At 41.0% G+C, this 22,554-nt stretch overlaps 1 protein-coding gene across 1 annotated transcript; it reads right to left on the reverse strand.

Moving 5' to 3' along the window:
- Window positions 1-229: 229 nt before the first annotated feature.
- erbb3a (erb-b2 receptor tyrosine kinase 3a) lies at window positions 230-19,964 on the reverse strand. Its single transcript, XM_061069039.1, has 29 exons — window positions 19,649-19,964; window positions 11,656-11,807; window positions 11,189-11,375; window positions 10,745-10,870; window positions 10,197-10,262; window positions 9,590-9,708; window positions 9,231-9,372; window positions 8,934-9,047; window positions 8,236-8,356; window positions 8,064-8,137; window positions 7,861-7,951; window positions 7,671-7,688; window positions 6,526-6,743; window positions 6,303-6,435; window positions 6,058-6,151; window positions 5,365-5,519; window positions 5,233-5,286; window positions 4,984-5,125; window positions 4,777-4,896; window positions 4,583-4,681; window positions 3,740-3,925; window positions 3,489-3,644; window positions 3,316-3,391; window positions 3,060-3,206; window positions 2,447-2,544; window positions 2,171-2,365; window positions 2,012-2,080; window positions 1,592-1,853; window positions 230-1,263 (listed from the first exon to the last, which is right to left on the reverse strand). Exons 1-29 carry the CDS (start codon window positions 19,734-19,736, stop codon window positions 557-559), a joined length of 4,209 nt encoding a protein of 1,402 aa, XP_060925022.1. The 5' UTR covers window positions 19,737-19,964; the 3' UTR covers window positions 230-556.
- Window positions 19,965-22,554: the final 2,590 nt, after the last annotated feature.

Below are 22,554 nucleotides of genomic sequence, written 5' to 3' on the forward strand. Positions count from 1 at the left end.
GATGTGACTGAAATCTCTGGAAAAAGATACAACCGTTGACAATTCACAGAAACTACACCATGACAATCACACAATTAAAACGGATCGACCCATGTGGGAGGTTTAACAACTGTTTTTGTCAATGCACATTTCACACATATCACACATGAGCATGCTACACTACGAAATTCAAAACAAAAAGTTATTACTTCAAATTTCAAAGTATTTTAATTGAGTAGAAAATGCATATATAATCACACACAGAGGTCTCATATCACATAGGAAAGTTAAAAAACATTTTCTCTTACTTTGTTCATTTCCAAATGTAAACAGAGAAAATTAGCTTGTAATCTGTTCATTTCTGTTGGTGTTTTCAACAATCAGTGCTATTGCATTACTTCTGGAAATGCCCCCAAATCAAAGGCCTATATACAACATAGGACGTACACTGTAACAAACAGTAAAGCCACATGTGCTGGTTTTTTTAAGTTGGTGTTTGAGGCGACAGTGTAAACGTGGCTTCTGATTGTATTTCCTGTTTCAGGTCCTTCATGGTTGATGACATTTAAAATGTTCATCATGTTGGCACTGCTTTGGACTCCAGGAAGATTCTGCTGTGCCAGTAATCGGGATTGTCAAAAGATCTGTCGCCGGCTCCATCTTCTTCCCTCTGCAAATTCTGGTAAACTGCATCATCTCCAGGCTGCAGGGCAGCAAAGCAGTCCATGTCTTCGTACTCACACGCCTCGCCGTTTTTCCTCTCCTGCAGCTCCTTCCTATCGTGAAGAGCCTGTCGCAGCTTCGGCTGTCTGTTGGTGTAATGATAGTTACTGTCCTCCAGGTATTCATCCTCCTCCTCCTCCACCTCCTCCGCCTCCTGCTCTTCATCCTCCACCTGTTCCACAAGCTTCACTGGTATTGGAGGAGGAGGAGGTTCATGTGCTGGAGGGATCTCCTCTCTGTCAGTACCTCTGATGTCCATGTATTCATACTGAACCTCGCTAGAACCCTGCTGCTCTGATTCAGAGGGGTCCTTGCTCCTCATGTGAACTCCCCTGACCTCCAGAGGCAGCATGCTGTCACTTGAGCACGCTGTCACTTGCGACGATACAGAGAAAGTTCTTGTCTTGTTTGGTTTCAGCCGGTGGCTATTTTGCCTTTGCAAGACAGGTGTGTGCTTGTTCATATACTCATAATCCTCCTCGTCGGGGTCATCCAAGAGGGCTAATGAATGAGACTTGCCCATCCTGCCAGAAGTGGCGCGAGATGAAGAAAGTAGATGATCTAAAATAGAAGAGAAGAAAGTGAAAAAATATAATTTTTTGCATTTCCTGGGGAACAGGTTACATTAAAATATGCTGTAGGCTACATATTTTGAGATCACTGTTTCCACCTTTTTCAGGTATTTCTGCCAAACTAAACAAAGCAAACCAGCAGAGGCTTAATTTTTTCTATACAGACATGGGAGTGCAGTGTCAATCTTTTCATCAAATTCTCATCATGAAAGCAAAAAATGTATTTCCTAAAATGTTGAAATACTGTATTCATTTAAGCAATACGTTCCCATTGCTAGGGCCACATACTATGAAGCTACAATGAATAATGCTGTCACCTCTCTCTGGGCTGTCTCCAGGAAGCACATATCCATTCTGGTCTTCTTCCTCAATTTCTGGGGACGGAGTCTCTGGTGGACCCCCGGACATGCTGTCCCTTTGCGACATGTAGGCACTGTCTTCACGATTGCGTCTTCTTTTCAGGCTCCCTACCAGAGTAAAGTCCTCACACGTCCCCAGCCCCTCTGCTGTGCTGCAACCCTCCGAGCTCTCAGACACGGTGCGGGCTGAGTTAAGACGAGAGCGTGACGGCCACATAGCCTGTTCAGGACCACACAAACAGGGCTGTATTAGTAATACGATATGCAGTAACATATATTTATATATTATGACTTGTACTCAGCTGGGAGCAGTAAGGGTACATACAGTACAAAGACACAGAACAAGTAATGTGGCTGAACACCAGAAGTTGTATTTACCTGTCCTGGGCTGTCAACACCTGGGGTCATGGGCAAATATCCAGCTGCACTCGATGGATTAAGAGTAACCTTTATAAATAAATACAGGAGTCAGATTTAGATATTGATCTTTCCAAATATAAATTGGCCAAAGCATAGTTAGGAAGTTGTATCCATTACTCTGTGGATGTCCGCCCTGGAGACGTGACTTAGGCTTCTGGACTGGGACGGGCAGTGTGATGGTGACGTCATGCCATCCATGACATCCTCTCTCTCCTGGTCCTTCAGCTCAATGTCGAGCTCATCCAGATCGTCCAGGTCCGCACTCCAGTGAGCGACTTCATCCAGGGGCGTGTCCTGTTGACTGCATTCCTCCTGGAGGACAGAGGGGAGATAACGATTAGTGCACTGCATGTTTACTTTTATTGAAGCTTCAACACGCACAGTCTTTCTTACCTTTATCACCAGGTAGCGAGGCGGGTCTCTGGCCATTCTGGTGAATTCATTGGCCAGCTCTTTGAAGGTTGGACGTACATTCTCGTCAATCATCCAACCTGGAAATCGAGAACAAGAATTACACTTTAACACTAATGCACAATAAAGAGCATCAGAAACTAAATAAAAAGTAGTTAGATATGAACAAGACTTCAAGTTTCTTATCCGCCGTGCTAATGTGCTAATTGTGGGACTGTACTTGGACACAACTTAGTTTAAGCAAACTGCCAATGTTACCATGTTGATGTGCTTGCAAGGTATAATTTTAACCATGTTTACCATCCTGTTTTAGTTTGTGTTATCGCCTAACATTTTCTAATTGACTCTTAATACAAAGTGCAGATGAGGCTAATGCAATTGTTATTAGACGTCCAGCTATCTAAAGCTTAATTAATGGTTAAGAGCTATGGCCGAAACAAGTTTGGGATTTTTTTTTCAAATCTATTCAATACTTTTCAAGATATTTGACTTTAATCCATCTCTTCAGCCAGTGCTAGTATGACTTTAATGAGAACTTTATTGCTATTTTTAGTTCAGATCTAATATAAAAGAAGTAGAGAAGCGAGACACTCACACTTGACCATGACCATGTAGACATCGATTGTGCAAGTCTGAGGCTGAGAGAGACGCTCGCCCTTTTCCAGCAGATCAGGAACTTCCTGCGGACGCATTGTTGTGTAGGGCTCTACCCCGTAAGACATCATCTCCCATATTGTCACACCTAATGAGGACAAAGGATTTAGTGTGCTATGAAACAGGGCTACGGGTGCAGCAGCCATTGCTGTCATAAATGCTGAATATTAATCAAACTTGGACGTATTAAAACTCACCATAACTCCAGACATCACTCTGGTGAGTGTATCTTCGAAACAAGATGCTCTCCAAGGCCATCCATTTGATCGGTGTCTGATGATGTAAACAAAAAATCTCTCAATTTAATAACTTCAGCAAAAATGGATAATATTGAATGTGAAATCCTGTGTTAATGAAGTTTGGTACTGACCTTGAACTCATTGAAAAAGTACTTCTTGTCATCAGGATACAGCAGGTCTGCGATGCCGTAGTCTGAGATCTGGACGGTGTAATTGCTCTTCAAGAGCACGTTTCTGGCAGCCAGGTTCCGGTGGACCATCCTGTTCTCCTCCAGGTAATACATACCCTGATCAGAGAAGGATAGTGTTGATTAGTGGAGTAGACCCACAATGTGAAATTAAGCATAAAAAACACAAAAATAAATAAAGGTTGATCCTTTACCTTTGCGATTTGAACACACCAGTTGAGCAGCCTCTGCGGGCTGAGGTTGTTCTTGCGGTTCTTGACGTGCTCCAGCAGCGAGCCCTGGCCGCTGAGCTGGCTGACGAGCTGCAGGCTGGACCCGGGGCAGATCCCCAGGATCCTGACAACGTTGATGTGGTCCAAGCTTCCCATTGTCAACATGTGCTGTAGTGACCACATGGGTTATCTTGTTACTCATTTAGTGTTAACATGAATTCTGAGCAGCAGTCCACACAAAGTGAATCTTCTAAGTAGCTGATTATCTGTTTGAAAAGCAGCTTGTTCCTTCGAGGAGGAAAGCATCTGGATTTGTTGCATCAACAACGGATTTCTAAAGACCAAGAGCTACAGCAAAAAAGAGCTTTCACATGTCAATAGAGAATTGTAAAATCCGTAAAAACGTATATTGGTCCTGTGTTGTGTATGTTGAGCTTATTTCAAACAATCTTTAGTTACCTCTGCTAAGAGGGTTATATGTTCGTCTGTGTTTGCTTTTTTGTTTGTTACCTAGCAGGATTACACCAAAACTATTGAACGGCCTACCATAACACTTGGTGGAAGGTTGTGGGAGGGTTCAGGGAAGAATCCATTCAATTTTGATTCTGGTGTATTTAGGGGACTGTTTGGGCCTTGTTGGAGGAATAGACTTATACTAGGAATTTAGCCTGAATATGGAGTATTACTCATTATACTCCATGAACACATCAGCACTGGAGAAGTAAGAGGGATCTTGCTGAAGGAATAGTTTAAGCTGAAACATTTCAAAGTCAACTTTCAAGCACACAGGCAGCGAGCAGTTCTACTTTAAATAATGTTACTTACGTCTGTCAGCTCATGGAAGGTCTGTCGACCCATGCGATCATGAATCGTCTTTATGGCCACAGGGAGCTTCACTGTATCCCCCTCAGGAATCCAAATACCCTATGAAACACAGGAAACAGAGATACATCATTTCTTCGATAAGTCTTACATGCGCAAAAATACATTGTCCAGGCAACATTGGCAACCACAAGTACCTTATGGACTGATCCGAACACTCCGTTACCCAGCAGCTTGATCTTACGCAGCTCTGTGGGCTTCAGTTTCCGAGCGTGGACTTTAGCTCCTTTCTCTCCAGGCTCTAATGGCTCGAAACTCTATTGGAAAGTCGAGCGTTCATTAACAATTCTCAAGTGAAGCATAATAAAAGAATCATGCCATCTAAGCTGCAGACTTTGACTGACCTCTCCACTTTCCATGTATCTCCTCATGGCTCGCTTGCGACGAATGGCGATACCTCTTTGGTACAGAACAGTCAGCACGAAGATAGAGAATGACATGAAGATGAGGGCTATCACTCCCAGTACAATGGCTGTAGTCGCTTGTCTAGAGACAGAGATGAAAAAGAACAGATAGTCACATCGTCAACACTTTATTCTGAATCAAAATATACAATTTATTTAAAAAATGTGTGAAAGAGGAGATAAACCTACCCAGACATATAACGTGAAGACTCTCCACAGTCTCCGATTCCTGGACCGAAGCACCTGAATGCAAAAGGTGTCTGGTTAAAGCAGGAAAATGTGGCATACGCCTCCATACACAGGCCTCTCTTCAATCCTTACCCTTGGGTACAGTTGATGTGGCATGGCTCACAGCTGCCCTGCTTGTTGGGGTATTTAAAGATGACCCCCTCTCCTGCCATCAGGCCCTCAGGACACGAGGGGACGCAGTGCGGGCCGTCCTGCAAGCTGGCACATGCAACACACTGATCTGCCCCCTGGAGATAACAAGGAACAGATCAGACAAAATGAAAAGACTAGCAAAGAGAAACAAAAAAAATTCAAGTTAACTCTAAGGATTGTATTCATGTCAAAGGTAGTGCCAGTAGGTGGCAGCAGCAGACCCAAAGTTATTACTATATTATTCTTGAACTTGAAGGGCTTGTTTGTTTTGTGCAAATTACAACTGTAAGCACAACGCGCCTCGCCTTACATCAGTTAGTAACTACAGTTGATTTCAAAGATTAAATCCTTCCTAATACTTCCTTTGACCTTCTAAATTAAATTAGTTAAAGGCACTGATGAGTGAAAAGTAAATAAAAAAAAGCCTCATCCATATTTGAATTTTAATGATTTTTGTGTACTACTCCATTATATTGTTGTTTTATCTTCTTTTGAAGCACTTTAAAATACATTTAAAAAGTATTACTATGTTACTATTATTATATTATTATTATTATTATTATTATTATTATTATTATTATTATTATTATTATTATTATTATTATATTAATATTATTATAGAGAGAAGCATACCGGGCCTGTGCAGGTCTCCTTCCCCTCCTGGACCTTACACTCTGGGTGACAGGGTTTACACTCTCCTGATTGAGCAGCAAACTCTCGCCTCTCCCTGCGTTCAGGGCAAAGAGTCGTTAACTTTCAAAATGTTTCACCAGAGTACAGATAACATTGACTTGGGACACCACAGCAAACATTACTCACACAAGACAAACAGGGTGGACATGATGATTCTTATTATTGGGTATTTTATAAAGACTGACCCGGTTATGAACATGCAGTCCGGCACGCACGTTCCACCCCTGCTGTAGTTCTTACAGGACAGACACTGGTTTGCCCCGGGACCCCAGCAGCCATCAGAGGAGCACAGGGGGTTGCACTCACGACCATCACTTACTGCAGATACAGGGGACAAAAACTAACTGTGTCATTATTTACGTTAACGCTGAGAGAGGAGATTGATTTAAACGACCAAACCTCACTCACCGCACTGATTTCTGACTCTGTTATTCTTGATGTCGATTTGCTTCTGGCGTTTCCCGGTGCTGGAGCTGCTGCTTAATATGCTCGTCCAGTTGATGGTGTCAGGGTAGCAGAGCTTCTTGTTTCCTGTGATGTAGACGTCACCGTTTTCTATCTTTCGTAGCGAGCGTAAGCCCAGAGAGGTCAGACCGGGGAGCCTCATCACCAGAAGAGAGTAGCCCCTGTAACCGAACAAAATTAATGAGTGAATAGAAATCGGGAGTTGTTGTGATTCTAAATTTGATGGGAAATTGAATTTCTAATAGTGAATTAGAGCCACTACGTTAAGATTCTTTACTTCAGTATCCCTCCAAGTAGCCCACATTTCAAGTCCCAGTGAGGCTGAGTTAAGCTGCTGTGTGCTGTCATCACCCACATGAGTTATTCCCAATAATCTGAATTGAGTCGAACCAAATATTTCCCCCATTTTTCAATGTATTTTTCCCATTTACCATCGCTTTCATATGAAATTTGATGCAACTTTGCGGATTTCAGCAGAGACCCGTTTTGAATTACAAGCTCCCTGTTGTTTTCCAAATCAGATCCCGTCTTCCCTCCTCGATACTCAATGCAAAATTATATGACAATAATATGGGCCACTAGTAGAGGGTACAAACATTTTTTTGAATTATTATTTGAAAACGTGATGCTAAATATTTTTGGGTCATGAATCCAGCTGGGCTTACAGATGTTCTGACGAACTTCTTTTAGATAATATAATGACATTATAGATTTTTTATTTTAATTTTAATTTCTTCACAAATTGTACTTTTACTTAACCAAATTCCAATTCTATAGTAATTAAATGTCAAATTTACATAAGTAGTCAGCAGTGATTACATCTCACAATTAAGACCAACATCGAAATGGCATTGTGCTTTCATATAATATGACCAGACTCAGATGCCAACATTTGCTTCCTAAACACTTTGAAACCATCATTAGAGGATGTGAAAAGAAAACCATGAGGTTTCATTAAAGAGCTACGCCCACCAACAAATCACACAAGCCTAGCAGTGAGAACTATAATACAATAGAGCGACAAAAAGTATTTGATTCTCAAATGTCACACATGATGAGGTGGGTGGCGTGTGAATTGTGTACTGTACCTTCGAGAGTTCGTTCCTCTACATGGTGTGAAAGTGACGGAGATAAAGAGACACAAGACACAAAAAGACAATGAGAGTCACGACAGAGAAAGGTACAGTATTGTCTGCTCAGACAAAAATAAAACATAACAACAGGACCTCAGTCGATGCTAGAACAAGGAACAAGGACAAATAAACTGCTTCTGCTCACTGGTAAAGTTGTCTGCCTTGAATAGTTTGGAGGTTGGAGAAGACTGACAGGTCAGACAGGTTTTTAGGCCACGACTGGATGCAGAGGAAGTCTGAAAATTGAGAGATTTTTTTTCAGAGCCTTTAAACTTATTATAAACATGGTGATAAGACTTAAATAGCATAAAATACACTGAAAGTTTGAAAACCTACTCCTACACGCACCTGTAATCTCCCGCACTGTGTTGAATATTTTCAGTTTTTCTGTATCGAGGGCTGGGATCTTATTATATTCATCACTTTGAACAGAAAAGAAGAGAGAAAAAAGAAATGCCCAGTGAAAACATTATCCATGAAGTACATTAGAATCTTTAAGACAAGTAGGAGTTTTGTTTACCCTTTGATGCCAGTCACCAGGAAGTGCAGACCGCCCTGGATCTTTGTGCAGTTGATGAAGCTGTCGATGTTTTGAGCGTCCACAGTTTGTTTGGTTGGCGATCCTCCTGTACCCTGACAAACTGAGAGGAAGCAACAAATTAGGAAAATTAGGTAAAGCATCAGCAGACTTAGTTGGAACCATCGAGCAGAGATGGAGAATACATTTCCTCAACCTTGCAACAACTTGAATGTATTTAATTTGTTTATTTTTATTCTAGTTCATTTTATAGGAGAATATTAAATGTTTTTATCCTGCATTTACGCTACAGCTACTGCCATTTTGTAGATTTGTATTTTAGAAATAAACTAGAATTACAGCACTGTAAGTGTACGCCTCCACCGACCAGTGCACTTTCAGTCTACATACATTTTTTTTCTTCAAATGACAACCTTAGATATCATTTTCAAGAGGTAAAAACAGCATTTGAGAGGCCACCATGATCTTGACCCTTGACTTTTGAACCCCTAAATCTTATCAGTTAATTGTAGAGTCCAAGTTAACTTTTTTGTCAAATTTGAAAGGATTCCTTGAGGCATTCCTGAGATCCCATGTTCCCAAATAATTCTGTGGGGTGAAAGCAAACAAGACTTCTGACCTCTCATCACCTCATTCACAAAGTGAATTGTAAAGCGGGAGCTGGGTTTTCTTTCAAATACCTTTTGGACAGAGGCCTCCACACGGCTCGCATCTCTTCACTCCCCTCTTCTCCACCTCCATTTTATCAGGTGGACACTTGCTCACACACGAGCTGCCGTCAACCACAAAGTTAACTACAAAAAAATGCAAAACATATGTGTCATATGAGTACATCTAATAACATGGTCCAAAGTGCACATGAGCAAATCAAGCCGGAGTTTGATAAAGTTTTAAATGATTGACACATTGTTCATTATAGAGTGCAGCAACAATCTGTGTGAACATGAGGGGAAATGGCAGCCTGTGTGGGGACTCACCAGGACACTGGGCCACACACATGGCTTCATACTGGTACTTGGCATTGGGGTTGGCCTCCATTTTGAATGTGAGCTTGTTGTAGATGAGGGTCTGAGGACACAGCGGCACGCACGAGCCCGAATTGTTGAAGTTCCGGCACACCTGTAAACCAAATTAATTTCCAGCAACACAGATTACACATTTGTTTTATCCTTTTATGTGCTTGTTTCTATGATAGAAAAACATTGATAACTCACATATAAGACATGACAGCATGCAGCTAAATGGAATCCAGCTATCCTTTACTCTATTATTTACCCACTGTGACATTTCTACACGACTACAGACATTCAATGAGTTATTGAAGCAGCAGACTCACAAAGCAGTCTGTATCCAGGGGTCCAGTGCATCCTCCTGCACACTCAATGTGACAACACTCGCTGGGGCTCCTGCCAAAGCATCTGCGATTACACTGAGGGGCGCACACAGTCTTTGTCACTGAGGGAGAGATGAGAGAGAGTTGCTCTCTTAATCCATGACACCACAGATTTACAAATGTCATGATGTAAGTCTTCGTAAAAACGGATTTCTGCCACTTTTTCAACGTAAATGACGACATCTCTTGCAGTAATGTATTTCAAATGTCTTCAAAATGACATAACGCTGATGTATGTGCCATATATGACATTGATAGGAAGTAAAATAATGCAGGCCTGCAGGAAAAAAACAAATCGTTTAAAGTTATGTTACTGTGTAAATCTGTGGATAAATAATCAACTTGTTATAACTGTAAATGATTTTGATGTGTCATGTACTTGCAAAAATCAACTGTGATCAAGTGTGATGGTGGAAAAGCTCAACAGCTATTTTAATTGGGCGATTCATTTACATATTTTCATATATATTTATATACATATATTTATATACATTTTATACACTAAAACATGTTCCAGAACATGGAAAATGAGTTTAATGAAGTGACTCACAGATCTGGCAACTGTCACTTCCTGGACCCCAACATGGCACGTCTCCACACGCTTCGTCACAAGCCTCTGAGACACGATTTCATTATCAACACATGCATTTTCCAATTTTAAAGCAAAAAAGAAAAGAAGAGTCTAAATGACAGGTTCACATTTTTCAAGTCTTCCTTAAACTAACACTCATTACATTCAGAGAGGTATGGGTTGCTTCAAAGTAAACTCAGAGGAAGAGATGAGAGACCAGAGGACAACATTTCCTACACGCATGAGAGGTGACTGACCAATCACAACAGATTGAGCCAGCTGGCCAATCAGAAAAGACTAGGTTTTATCAGACAGAGGCTGAAAAGAGGAGCTGCAGCAATAGACAGAAGGAGGGAAGTTATTTCTGAACATTAGAGCATGTAAACCTTTTCAGGTTATAATCCAAATAAAAATGATAAACCCTGAATATAAGCATGATATGTCTCCTTTAAGATTGACTTGAGAAAATGTGAACTCATCATGAAGGTAGCGCATGCTCATGTTTGACAAGCATCCTTTCCGCTCACTTTCAGGCCCGTTCCCCTCGAACACAAGCGAAGTGGTTTCATCCTTCACGATGCCCAGCCAGTTCACTTGTGGGGCATAGCTCAGGTACTTATTCTGGATGATCTTGACTCCTCCCTCCAGTATCTCTGTGGGAGGCACACAAGCATGTTAATGGGCTAAGAACAATTAGCAAGGCAGGCCCTGACAGGTCAATGACTCATCCTATCACATCCTATCACACTCCGCCATGCCTGTGTTACAGTGGCGGTTGAGAGACTGAGCTCATGAGACATTCCAGCGACTTCACGTCACAGGCACTGCACACATTGCCGCTCTCTGACGACCGGTAAGCTGAAGGTGTGGCTGCACTGTGTGGGCGTGGGAGCTCCCATCTCCATCACCACTCCAGCCTCCCACACTTCAAATAACACTCTTTGACTGGAACTGAGCGAAGTCTTGTGTACCTGTGAGGCGTGTCAGGCCCAGTTCTTGGAGGCCGTACTGCCCGTCCTTCTGGTAGTTGAATATCACAGACAGAGCGTACTGGTCCTCAAACAGCGTGTTGCCCCTGATAACGCGCAGCCGGTCCAAAGGCAGGCGGCTGAAATCGTTCAGGGCAAACAGGACGTAGCCTGTCACCTCCCTGATAGACTGTGGTATTAAAAAAGATGCAAAAAGACAGTCAATTTGTTGTTTTATTTATCAGAATGATCATTACCTGGCAGCGTGGAGTATTTGACTTGCGTTGTTAGTCAACATAACGGAGACATAAATGAGCTAATTGTTCTTGTGAGACAGAGCCGTAATCCTCTGTGACAGGGAGTCTTGTCTGGACTAAGCTCGCGGTGACATATGCAGTGACACACATGTTGTTGTTTAATAGGAGAGATTAATTCTGCTCTCTGGTGCCTCAGTGTGTTAGATGCTTCACCTGCAGGAAGGAGAAGTCTCTGTAGTGCTCCATCTGGGTGATCTCAAGGTTTCCCATCACGATCTCACAGCCGGTGTAGCGCTCCTTCATCTGGTTGTACTGATCCTCTGTCTCTCCCGTCATACTCAGCTTGTTCTGTGTGCCGAAACAAACTGGAAAAGAAAAGAAGGGAATCTTGATCAACTCTCGGGTGTCTTTAATGTCAACATGTCACATATATACACAAATATGAAGGATGTGTCTGGTGATATGTGTGGATGGTCAATATAATCCATGAAAAGACAAAAATCAACAATGACTTGACCATTTTCATTTTTCTATGTATTGATGTTGATTGATGTGGAAATTCAATTTCTCACTCTGAAGGCCCTAAAATCTGCTTGCACCCAAAAATCTTTCAGATGAATTGACCTGGTGCGTTCCCTCTAGACCACTGAGATCAATGGATAGTGGTCTCACCTTGTAACAGAGGGGGAACAAACCGAAAACTGTTTTTATGAAAGCTTTTACAAAATGATTGACATTACACAGACTAATCCTATTGATTTATTTTTATAAATCTGTCGTCTTATTATCATATTTCCTGTGCTCATGTCCTATTGTGATATTCTCATTGGTTCTTCCTTGTAAAGGACTGTTAAGAAAAGTAGTTAATAAAGTTTGTTATTATTAAAATTGAGCCACAGTGTCAGGGACATGTTCCTTCATTAATGTGTGTGTGTGTGTGTTTCTGTGTGTAACACCATAACTGGAAATATTATCTCCAAATGATAATGTGGATCAATCAAAGGTCAAGGTCAAAGGTCAACAAATATATGGTCTGAAATACACTATTTTCAATCTTCCAATCAAACATGTGCAACTAATAACATAGAGGACACAATGTATAGCTTATTTAACCAATCATTCATCATGTGGTTAAAATTATGTAATGATGACGACAATCTGAAATGAAATGGCATAATAAAAAATTTAAAATATTTGGGGTGTGTACAGTGTGTGCAGGTTAACTAAGAGTCAGTCACTGTACTGCTGCTGTTTATACTGAGCAGAGCACCAAGCGTTTGCTCAGTGTGAAGAAAAGGAGCATAGGTTCAAAATAAGAGCCTCCAGTGATGTTCATGTAGTGGTATCACATCAAAGATATTCTTACATAGAATTGAATAAGTTATTATGAGGCAACAGTATTAGTTTTTTACAAAGAGTTTATTGTCTCTTACTACAAGCCTGTGAGGTCTGCTCATACAATATCAATGAACGTACTGTAACAGTGCGAGACAAGCTGAGGATTGTGTACAGGACATGTCCCGCTCGGAGACAAACATACAAGGCCTTGTTTACCATCTGGGGGAGTTCAGCCATTCAGCGTCACTTGAGAACTACTTTGCTATTCAAATGTTCGACGGGCGAGAGGCCGCAGAGAACAGACATGAACTTGACTGTTGATCTGAACGTCATCTAGAAAAAAAACCTTTGCACACATACGCCAACAAATAACCACATGTTCTGTTCAGGCTGGTGCATACACAATATGGCCCTGAAGTATGTGGACACCCCCGTGTCCACAGTGTTTGAGCCTACAGCTTACAATGACACTTCTGAAAATACTGAGCATCAAAATTTGTGCCCACAGTACAGGCAAGAGACCTGTTTCAACATTACAATACCCTAGACTCCTAGAGCATAGTGAGGGCCATAATATTAGTACATTTTATATTTTGCTGTTGGCCTGCACAGAGCACTGACCTCAACATCATCCAACACCTCTGGGATGAAACCTGATTTATTAGCCACCATGATGCTCTGCTCTAATAACTGCAACCAGGCTCCAGAATCCCTCATAATAGAACAGTACATCTATGGTTTTAGATGCTCTGCAATCACACACGAATGCCTGGGTTGAATGTGAGGCCACAAAGTGTAACTTTACAGGCTACAGGTCAATTCCTGCCAGCAATCCATGATTGTAACTTAATGCTTAAATCAGGAGGAGACATTCTGAGCCTTGGTAGATAGTGACAGGGCAACATGTGGAGCTGATAATAAAATGATCTCACCTATTATTGTTCTTTCTTACTTTTTATGCTAATGAAATCCAGAAATGTGGTAGGCTTGAACAATTTGTTTTGCATATATTTGATAATATTTTGGCAAACTGGCACCATCGAAGGGACTCAGAAAGTAGAGCGGGTCGTCCAATGACCAGAATGTCGGTGGATCGATCTCGGCTCATCCAGTCCACATGGCAGAAAGATTCTGAACCCCAAATTGACCCTGATGGCTGTACGGAGAGTCTGTGATAGATTCAGTGCAGCTTATAGTAGCACGGTATGAATGTGTGTATAAATGTGTGTATAAAAGTGTGAATGTGACTTGTTGTGTTAAGCTCTTTGAATTGAATTGGTTGATATGACTACAAAAGTTCTATTTACAGTAAATAAAGTCAGTTTATCATCTAGAATCACTGTTTTCAGTCCCTGATTCCAAATGAACCATTGTCTTATTAACAACTATCACTGGATCACTTTGGACCATTTACAGATTTACAGATTATTTTCATTGAATTTGAGACATTAATTAACAATGGACATCAAAGCAATGATAATCCTATTTATAGGGTGAAAGGCAAATTTAATGTAAATGTTAGTGTATTGTGTTTGTGTGTTCAGATTTGTCATCACAACAATTAAATAATTCTGACATTAACTGTGGGACTGTGATAAAAAATACCTAACTAGAGTTCATGGAGGCTGCGTGAGCTGTCGGTCACTGCTGCAGCTCTATTATACCTGTGACTGTAAATGAGACATAACAACCGTCAGACTACACATTTTAACTTCCTGGTGTTTTCAGAACAACAACATGCACCTGTCCCAGTTTTTCTGCTTCCATGCACACCTCCCACATCTATCTACGTGGCCAGATACCAATTGATAATGGTGAATTGGGCAAACTGGCCCTTTAACCTCGTAGTTATGAGCATAATCGTGACCCAGTTAACTGTGAATGTTTATTTACTGTTGTATGAAGAGAAAAAAAGAAATCTCAACACTATGCTTGTTGTTGATTCAGTTGTGAAGCCCCAAGGAATGTGTGTTAAACCACACACAAGTCACACACATGATGTATGCTTAATAATTATTAACCCCCAAGCACAGTGTGTTTGCGTGTGTGTGTGAGTGTGTGTATGTGTGTGAGAGAGAGAGAGAGAGAGAGAGAGAGAGAGAGAGAGAGAGAGAGAGAGAGAGAGAGAGAGAGAGAGTAAGACAGTCGTGCATTGAGCGTGTTCTTCGTCCATAAAGTCCTGATAAGAGTCATTTTATTGTGTTTTTGAGAACATCGAGTTCACAGAACCTTGCTCTGAACGGTTCATGTTATTAAAGGCTAATTTCCCTCAAATCAAAAAAAGAAATGATAAAACCCTGCATAGTGTTAATGGAATTTTGTTTACACTACTCGAGGCTCTCTCTCCAGAAACACAGATATCTGTGGATTATCAAGAGAAACCGGGGCAGTGAATCTGTTCAGGAAACGTTATTGTTAAATTCATTTTAGTGTTATTTTGGCAGGACACCTAAACACAAATATCTCATTGCTGTTGTTGGACACCATTGATTGGAAGCAGAAAATACATTAGTTTTTTTTATGCCCTTTAACTGTGGGACTGTGTTAAAATACCTCTTTTTACTGTTAGAGTTTCCTTATCATGTGGAGTACTACTCTGCTGGTTGAATAATATCTTCTGTGGCTGCGGAGGAACTTCCCAGGGGATGAAAAAAGCCAACCTCTGATGATGTCATGAGGGTTATCTGAACTTCAACAGAAACCCTGTGTTACAAACCGGGGCCGCTGCAGTGAGTTAACTTGACCTAAGCCTCGGGGCTGAAAGGCTCTAATGCTGTTTGAACTTCATATAAGCAGAATGAGCCTCCTCTGATTCTGATTCTTGATTGTCCATCCACCAGTCCAAAACCCAAACAAATGCAAATTACAATGATATAAACATCATAATGACATGAATTTGCATAATCCGATGCAAAAAAAAATGCAAAAAGCACTTTTCTTCATAAATCGGGGGAAATACTTTCAATTAAATTCCCATCAGCTTATCTGTGTGATTTTATCTTTCTTTTCTGTCCCCTGCAGGTCTGTACACTGAACACTGCAGCACCCCTTCAATGCAGTGTCAGGACCACAGGGGTCACAAGATGAACATGAGTGGTCATGGGATAGTTAAGAGGTTAAAGGAGAGGAAACATATTTGTGCTGGACTAAATTTAGTTCCTTTTACAGCTCTGTTCTTTCTTTTTACCTAAAATCAAAAATGATTAAATCAGCAAATGCAGCCAATGTGGAAGGATCTGAGGTTTAACATACCTCAAACATTACGTTTCTTTATATTAGACTCCCTAGCGTGCTTCATATTATCACATCGAGCCATATCTTTTGCCCATTCAAATCCATTTAATTGAAAGAGTCAGTAATGTGTGTTCATGAGCTGCTCAAGGGTGAAGATCTTTATCTACTCCACCTTAGTCAAACCCGGAGAGCACCTCAGCGTTATCAGCGGACGACTTGAGCTGTTGACTCTACCCAGTTTGAATTGCCTGTTGGGAAATGGTCGTAAACACCTTTGTCACAAACGTTTGAAGAATCTTCCGCACACACAGCAGTATGTGGAGCACAATGCATTGTGGGGAAAGACAAACCGGTAACTAAGCATGCAGTACAGTATGTGCCGCTGGTATGTCCGCCTTCGCCATACAGACAAAACACAATTCAAAGCTGTGGAAGCCCAAGGGCTCAACTGGCCGAGTGAGTTTTTTTTTCTTCTGTCAAAGAAAAACTTTTCAGGGTTGGCAGATTGATGATGGATTAAAAAGGAATGGGGAGGAGGGTTTGCAATCAGTGCAAACACACACAGATACAATGGGCCTATTTTAAAAGAGTGCAAAACAAGTGCAGAGCATCAAGCTGTGAGCTCAATCCTCTCTCTGTCTGCACTGACACTTCACTCTCATAGTCTCTCCTTACAAACACTGGGGCCTTCCCAATTATGATTCCATCACTAACTGTCACATACAGTATATAAAATCACTGCAAAATGGTGTCATGGGGCTCGGCGCCAAAGTGTAAAAGTATCACATGACAAAAGACATAACGCGGAACAGGTTCTGCTGTTATTTTCATTCGTCTGTTACCAAGGTTTCCGTACTCTGGAAAAAGAAGCGAGAGCGAGAAGGAAAACAATGGAGGGAGGAGGAGATAAACAAGCTCAATAAAGCAGTTGAGGGCGATGACTGAGGTAAACAGAAACTTGGCACAGGGTGGACAGAGATTACCGCATACCTCGCAGGTGAGCACACGCACACACACACAAAGAGGCGCGCACAAACACAATGACAGACACCTGAAAAGATGAACTGCTTCACTTCACGTTGCATTCACAGTCAGAGGTTGTGTCCAGATGAAGTGGAGGACGAGTTTTTCTTTCTGTTTCCAACGTGCAGGACTTCCTGCTCTAACTTTACAGACAGCAGAGTGTTGCTTAACGTTGTGCTTTGGCAACAGGTGTGACAGCATATTTGCTTTTTGATGCATCACTTATTTGGTAGTCCCACCTGTAAAAGCACGAAAGCAAAATAAAATGGTTCAAGGCTACTGTGATTTGTCATAAAAGATAACTGAGATAAACTAGCATATGTCTTTAGCAATGCCAAAGAGATTGTTTTTTCAGTTTAAAATGATTACAGAAAAAACTAGTGGATGGATTATCACAAAACATGGTGGAGGGATGTGGTAAAGGTCAGGGAAGACCCCATTTAATCGTGTTGCAGATCTGGGTTAGGGGGTTAATCCAGGATTTTCTTTTTTTCCTTTCTTTAATACTGTGATCGGGTTTTCTTCACTGATTGAATAAAAAATGCATTGATGATTAGTACAAATTCACCACTTCTTCCTGTCGGCACATTATATATATATATAAAATGAACATGCTACCTTTTAGCAACATCTTCGGTTATTTATCAATGTTTTGTGATGTTTGGGAATTTATGTGCAAACAAGCACATGAAAAGCATTTCTCTTTTTAAATCACACTTTTATACAAAAGTTCACCACAGTTCTAAAAAAATGCTTTTGCAGCACTATAAAACTTTATTGCCTATTGTGACTCTTCAGTTCACCTCATGTATCACATCTGATATGATTGTATCAAAGGTTAGTGAACAGCAGGTTCTACTTGCAGCAAAACAACAGCAACCTGCTTCACAGTCTGGTTACTGCACAACACAAGCCCGTTTATCAACTGGCGATGACATCAAATTGTACAGCTGGAATTTCTATCATTTAATTTCTATTTGAAACACATATTTTTTTTAATTGTACTGCCAGAATAAGCAATACAAGTGTGTATTTAATGAAGTACACACATTGAGTTAACTTGGTATCTGTGTGTTTCCGTAGTTTGAGTCAGTTGCGTCTGTGAATCAACAAAGTCTTAACAATCAAATGCCTCTATGCAAAGCAATGAAAGGGTTTTCAATAAGGGATTTTGTTGGTTTTGTCTGTTTTTTGCCCGCCCGGGTGTATATGTGTGTTTGTGTATGTGTGTGTATACGTGTGCGTGTGTGCTTGTACGTGTTTTTGTTTAGCTGAGATGCCAGAGGCTCTGTCATCTGAGCATCAGCTGCCTAAAAAACATCGATGAGCTTGTGTTCACATTGTTTTTGTCAGGCCAAGCGCCATTTGACTCACTTACAGCCAGGTGACGGCGACAAGAGCGTGAGGGTCAAAGGTCACGGAGAGATTCAAATCACAACACCTCTCTCTCTCATCACCTGACCTGGGGGAGGAAGTTCACTGAGTGCATCTACTCGAACAAATTACCCGTGACATACTTATATTGCGCTCGATTAATTTCCATATTTCTTCCCCTGTTCTGCTGATTTGACATTGTGAGTTCCTGGTAATTTTGATAAGTGATGAGTGCATTAATTGTTAATAATTGTTGTGAGGACAATTATTCCTCACAATTCATTTTCTATTTTACAATCATCACTTGATTAAAAGAAAAAAACAGGGCGATAAGTCAATTATCAAAAAATTATCTAATAAGATTCTGCTCTGGCTAGTTCAAAGTTCAATATTTTATATAAAAAACATAGGCTGAAGTATAATCAAATATAATGCATTTCTACAGATTGAACTAGGTGTTAGTATCAACTTCAACATCAAAATGGATATTCATCCAATTATATGATATAGCTGTAAAATAACACAAGGAGTTCGAGCCTATATTTAAAGTCGATTACACCCAAAACATTAGAATTGTACTTGTAAAAGAAAATGTTTGAATGGTGTCATTGTTGCCTTTACTTCAATAATAAATTCCCAACCAGTGACTGTAAGATAATATAGACGATCGTTGGGGGTTGGCTTGGTTGTACATCAACAGGTGATGAAAGGTTGGGCTACTCCGTCGCAAAACCTTGAAACAACTGAGACTGTGAAGACGGTGAAGCACACACACACACACACACACACACACACACACACACACACACACGCACACACACACACACGCACACACACACACACACACACACACACACACAACACACACAGAGGATCGTGGGAGAGGTTCAAGTGAGTCACAGCAAACAAGTTTTACACATGTGTAGAACAGGTTCTGGTTTGGTTGTGTGAGGTTTGTGAGGGAGGAGGACAGGTGTTGTTCTACATAAGAGCTCCTTGTGTCCAGTGTCTGTGTGTGTCTGTGTGTGTTTGTGAGTGTTTTAGTGTGTGTCTGATCTACAGAGAGAGAGCGATAGAAAGAGACATGAAGAGAGAAAGAGAGATAGAGAGAGAGAGAGAGAGAGAGAGAGAGAGAGAGAGAGAGAGAGAGAGAGAGAGAGAGAGAGAGAGAGAGAGAGAGAGAGAGAGAGAGAGAGAGAGAGAGAGAGAGAGAGAGAGAGAGAGAGAAAGAGCCCACCTTCTGGCGCCTGAGCGCAGCTGAGTTGGGGCGCACCAACCATCAGGACGCACAGCACCACCTGCACCTTCCTCGTGAGAGCAGTCATCCTCAGTCAAATATCCAGGCTGCTGGTTTTTAAACAAACACCCCCGTCATACTAATGAGAAGAAAATGTCCCTTTTATGATCCAAAATCGTCCTCGGTCGTGTCAAGGCGTGAGAGTCCATTGAGTCCATCCAGATTTTACGCGCAGTGTTTCCAGATTGCCCGTCGACGTCCTCTAGTCCTGGAAATGAAAATAGTGAATAGCTTCCAGTGTTTTCTCTCTGTGACATTTAACTGAGCCGCAACTTTACATGCTGCCCTCTCCGGTCTGTGTGAGAGGAATCACTACAGCTCCGTGATTGGAGCGCAACGCGCAGCCAATCAGAGGCGGGAGCGACTCTTTTCTTCCTGCACTGATTTATCTGGGAGGGCCCTGACTGTAAACCTATAGGAATCCAATGGGAACGTTGAAAACACCTCATGCACCAGACAGTCAAACTATAAACACAATAGGTTAACAATGCAACTTCTTAAATCCCAAAGGCAATTTGGTTTAAGGGCAATTCAAAATAGAAACTGATAAACATCCATCAATCTATAATACAATTAAACACCACAAAAGAGCTGTGTTCAGTTGTGTTGAGCTAAAAGTGCAATTTCTCTAGAAAACTACATTCTTTTAAAATATTCAAAGTATATACAAATAAAATTGTTAACATGGCAGATATACATTTAAGAGTGGCTGTGTGTTTCAAGGGCCAAGCTCAGATTTGACCGACAGTGACAGTGACTTGTATGTGCAATATTTGGAATCGATTTTTTTAAGTTTGCATACAAAGTTCTTCAGAACAAAAGCATCAAGTATCAGACAGTCAGTACAAGACACAGCAATTAAACAGTATACGGAACAGAAATAACATTTGAATCATTTGGGAAAAGGTGAAGGAAACAAATTAAATGAAACAGTTAAATTGATTGATCCAAAGTTGAGAGTTGAAAAGGTATCAAAAGTGCTGTGCAGCTTCCTGCCACAGATAAGCAGACGGCTGAATAGCTGCTCGACGTGCTGTTGTTCTATTTTCACTTTGTTCTTAAGTTACTGAACCTGTAGCTCAAACCTGCACTCTGCACTTTTAATTGAATTAAACAGGTGTATTTATTATTTATTGTGATTACCTGTGGGAAACACTGTCATTCTGCCCTGCACAGCTTACGTATGGTGAAATGAAGTTGCTGAATTCTTGAATTTTTGAATTACAGCCAAAGATAAGTGTCACTGTCTTTAGAACTTGCTTTAGCACTTGTCTGTAGCAGTTAAATGGCACTTACTTATAGCACTTTGTAGTTTTGCTTTATTTTTGAAGAAATTGTACTTTCTTGATTCCTGTTGTTCTGGGTTGTACCCTCTGGGTTGAATGCACTCAGACCGCTTTGAGCATTTTGCATCAGACTGTTGAAGTGGTCATATTGAAAACGTGTCTGCCTCATGTCTCCTTCGTGTGAGTATCCTTATCTTTACAGTTAGGACAGGTGAGTCATTTCCTCTACCCCCTCAAAACCTGAGAGCATGCCAATAAAGACTCCCCTCCAAACTTGAGCATAAAAATGGAAACAAATATTTAAACAGTCCCCTCCACTTCCTACTTCTCTGTATGTGTCACTCTATCTCACATGATCTGCAGGAACTTTTCTTACACCTGTTTCTTAAGAAATTAAACTTTGATCCCTCCACTCCTACGATTATTTTTATTGCTGCGTGATTTTACTGCTGCACTAAAGACTTCGAATAAATCAGTTCAAGCTTCTTATTCCTGAACTGAGACCTTACAACCTGGTCTGGTTAGAAAAGTCTTATCCTCTGCCATCTTGTTGTTTTTTCACTTCATGCAAACGTTGTGTGTAGGTAAGAGTGGGAGAGCCAGCTGAACTACTCTGAGCAAACTGGCTTTGCCTGCATCTCCAGTCTGACAACACACAGTACAGAGAGACAGAATAAAATCTCCTCTGTTCTCTCTCTGGACAGCTCTAATTACATAGAATTATAAATCCAACAGAAAAATGTCTCCACTCTGCAGAGAGTGAGTGTGTGTGTGTGTGTGTGTGTGTGTGTGTGTGTGTGTGTGTGTGTGTGTGTGTGTGTGTGTGTGTGTGTGTGTGTGTGTGTGTGTGTGTGTGAAATATGTGTCTGAGTCAAATGAAAGGTAAGGGAGATGTTAAAAGCAAATGGTTAATATTCCACCACTACCAGGAAGTCATTCACATATCTTTGTGGTGTTTTTCCTATTTGTCCTCACTGACAACCTGTTCAATAACACACTCAGCCACACACACACACCCACCCACCCACCCACACACACACACACACACACACACACACACACATTTCAGGGAAACATAAAATCACTGGAGCATATTTTTAAGTGTTTCCTAAGTGTAATAATGACATTCACATATTAACAAAGTCAGTGGGATAAACCAGAATAAAAAATAAACCAATATAAAATATAATCATTTCATAGTACATGATACAAAGCACTATAATCGTGATTTCAGCTCTCTGAAATGGGAAGCTGAACAGAGACCAATCCAGCTGAATCCCATTTGTTGACAAGATAAAATTGAAACACTATTAATGATTCTCGTAAAATGGAAAAGGTGAAAAAAATGCACCACATATCCATGGACACAGCCGAAACCTGCTGATCTGCTGAGATCCTACAGCTTCCACCCTCAAACTGTCAAGACAAAAAAATGAAATTTCCATCCATTGCTTCGTTTATTACTTAATTTATTACTCTAGAGCATATGAAGCAGCTATAAAGCAAATGAAAATGAGGAGTTGAACAGCTGTGGTCTCTGAGACCTCAAACAGGTGTAAT

The sequence above is a fragment of the Limanda limanda genome, chromosome 4, assembly GCF_963576545.1.
Source record: "Limanda limanda chromosome 4, fLimLim1.1, whole genome shotgun sequence".
NCBI classification, from domain to species: domain Eukaryota; kingdom Metazoa; phylum Chordata; class Actinopteri; order Pleuronectiformes; family Pleuronectidae; genus Limanda; species Limanda limanda.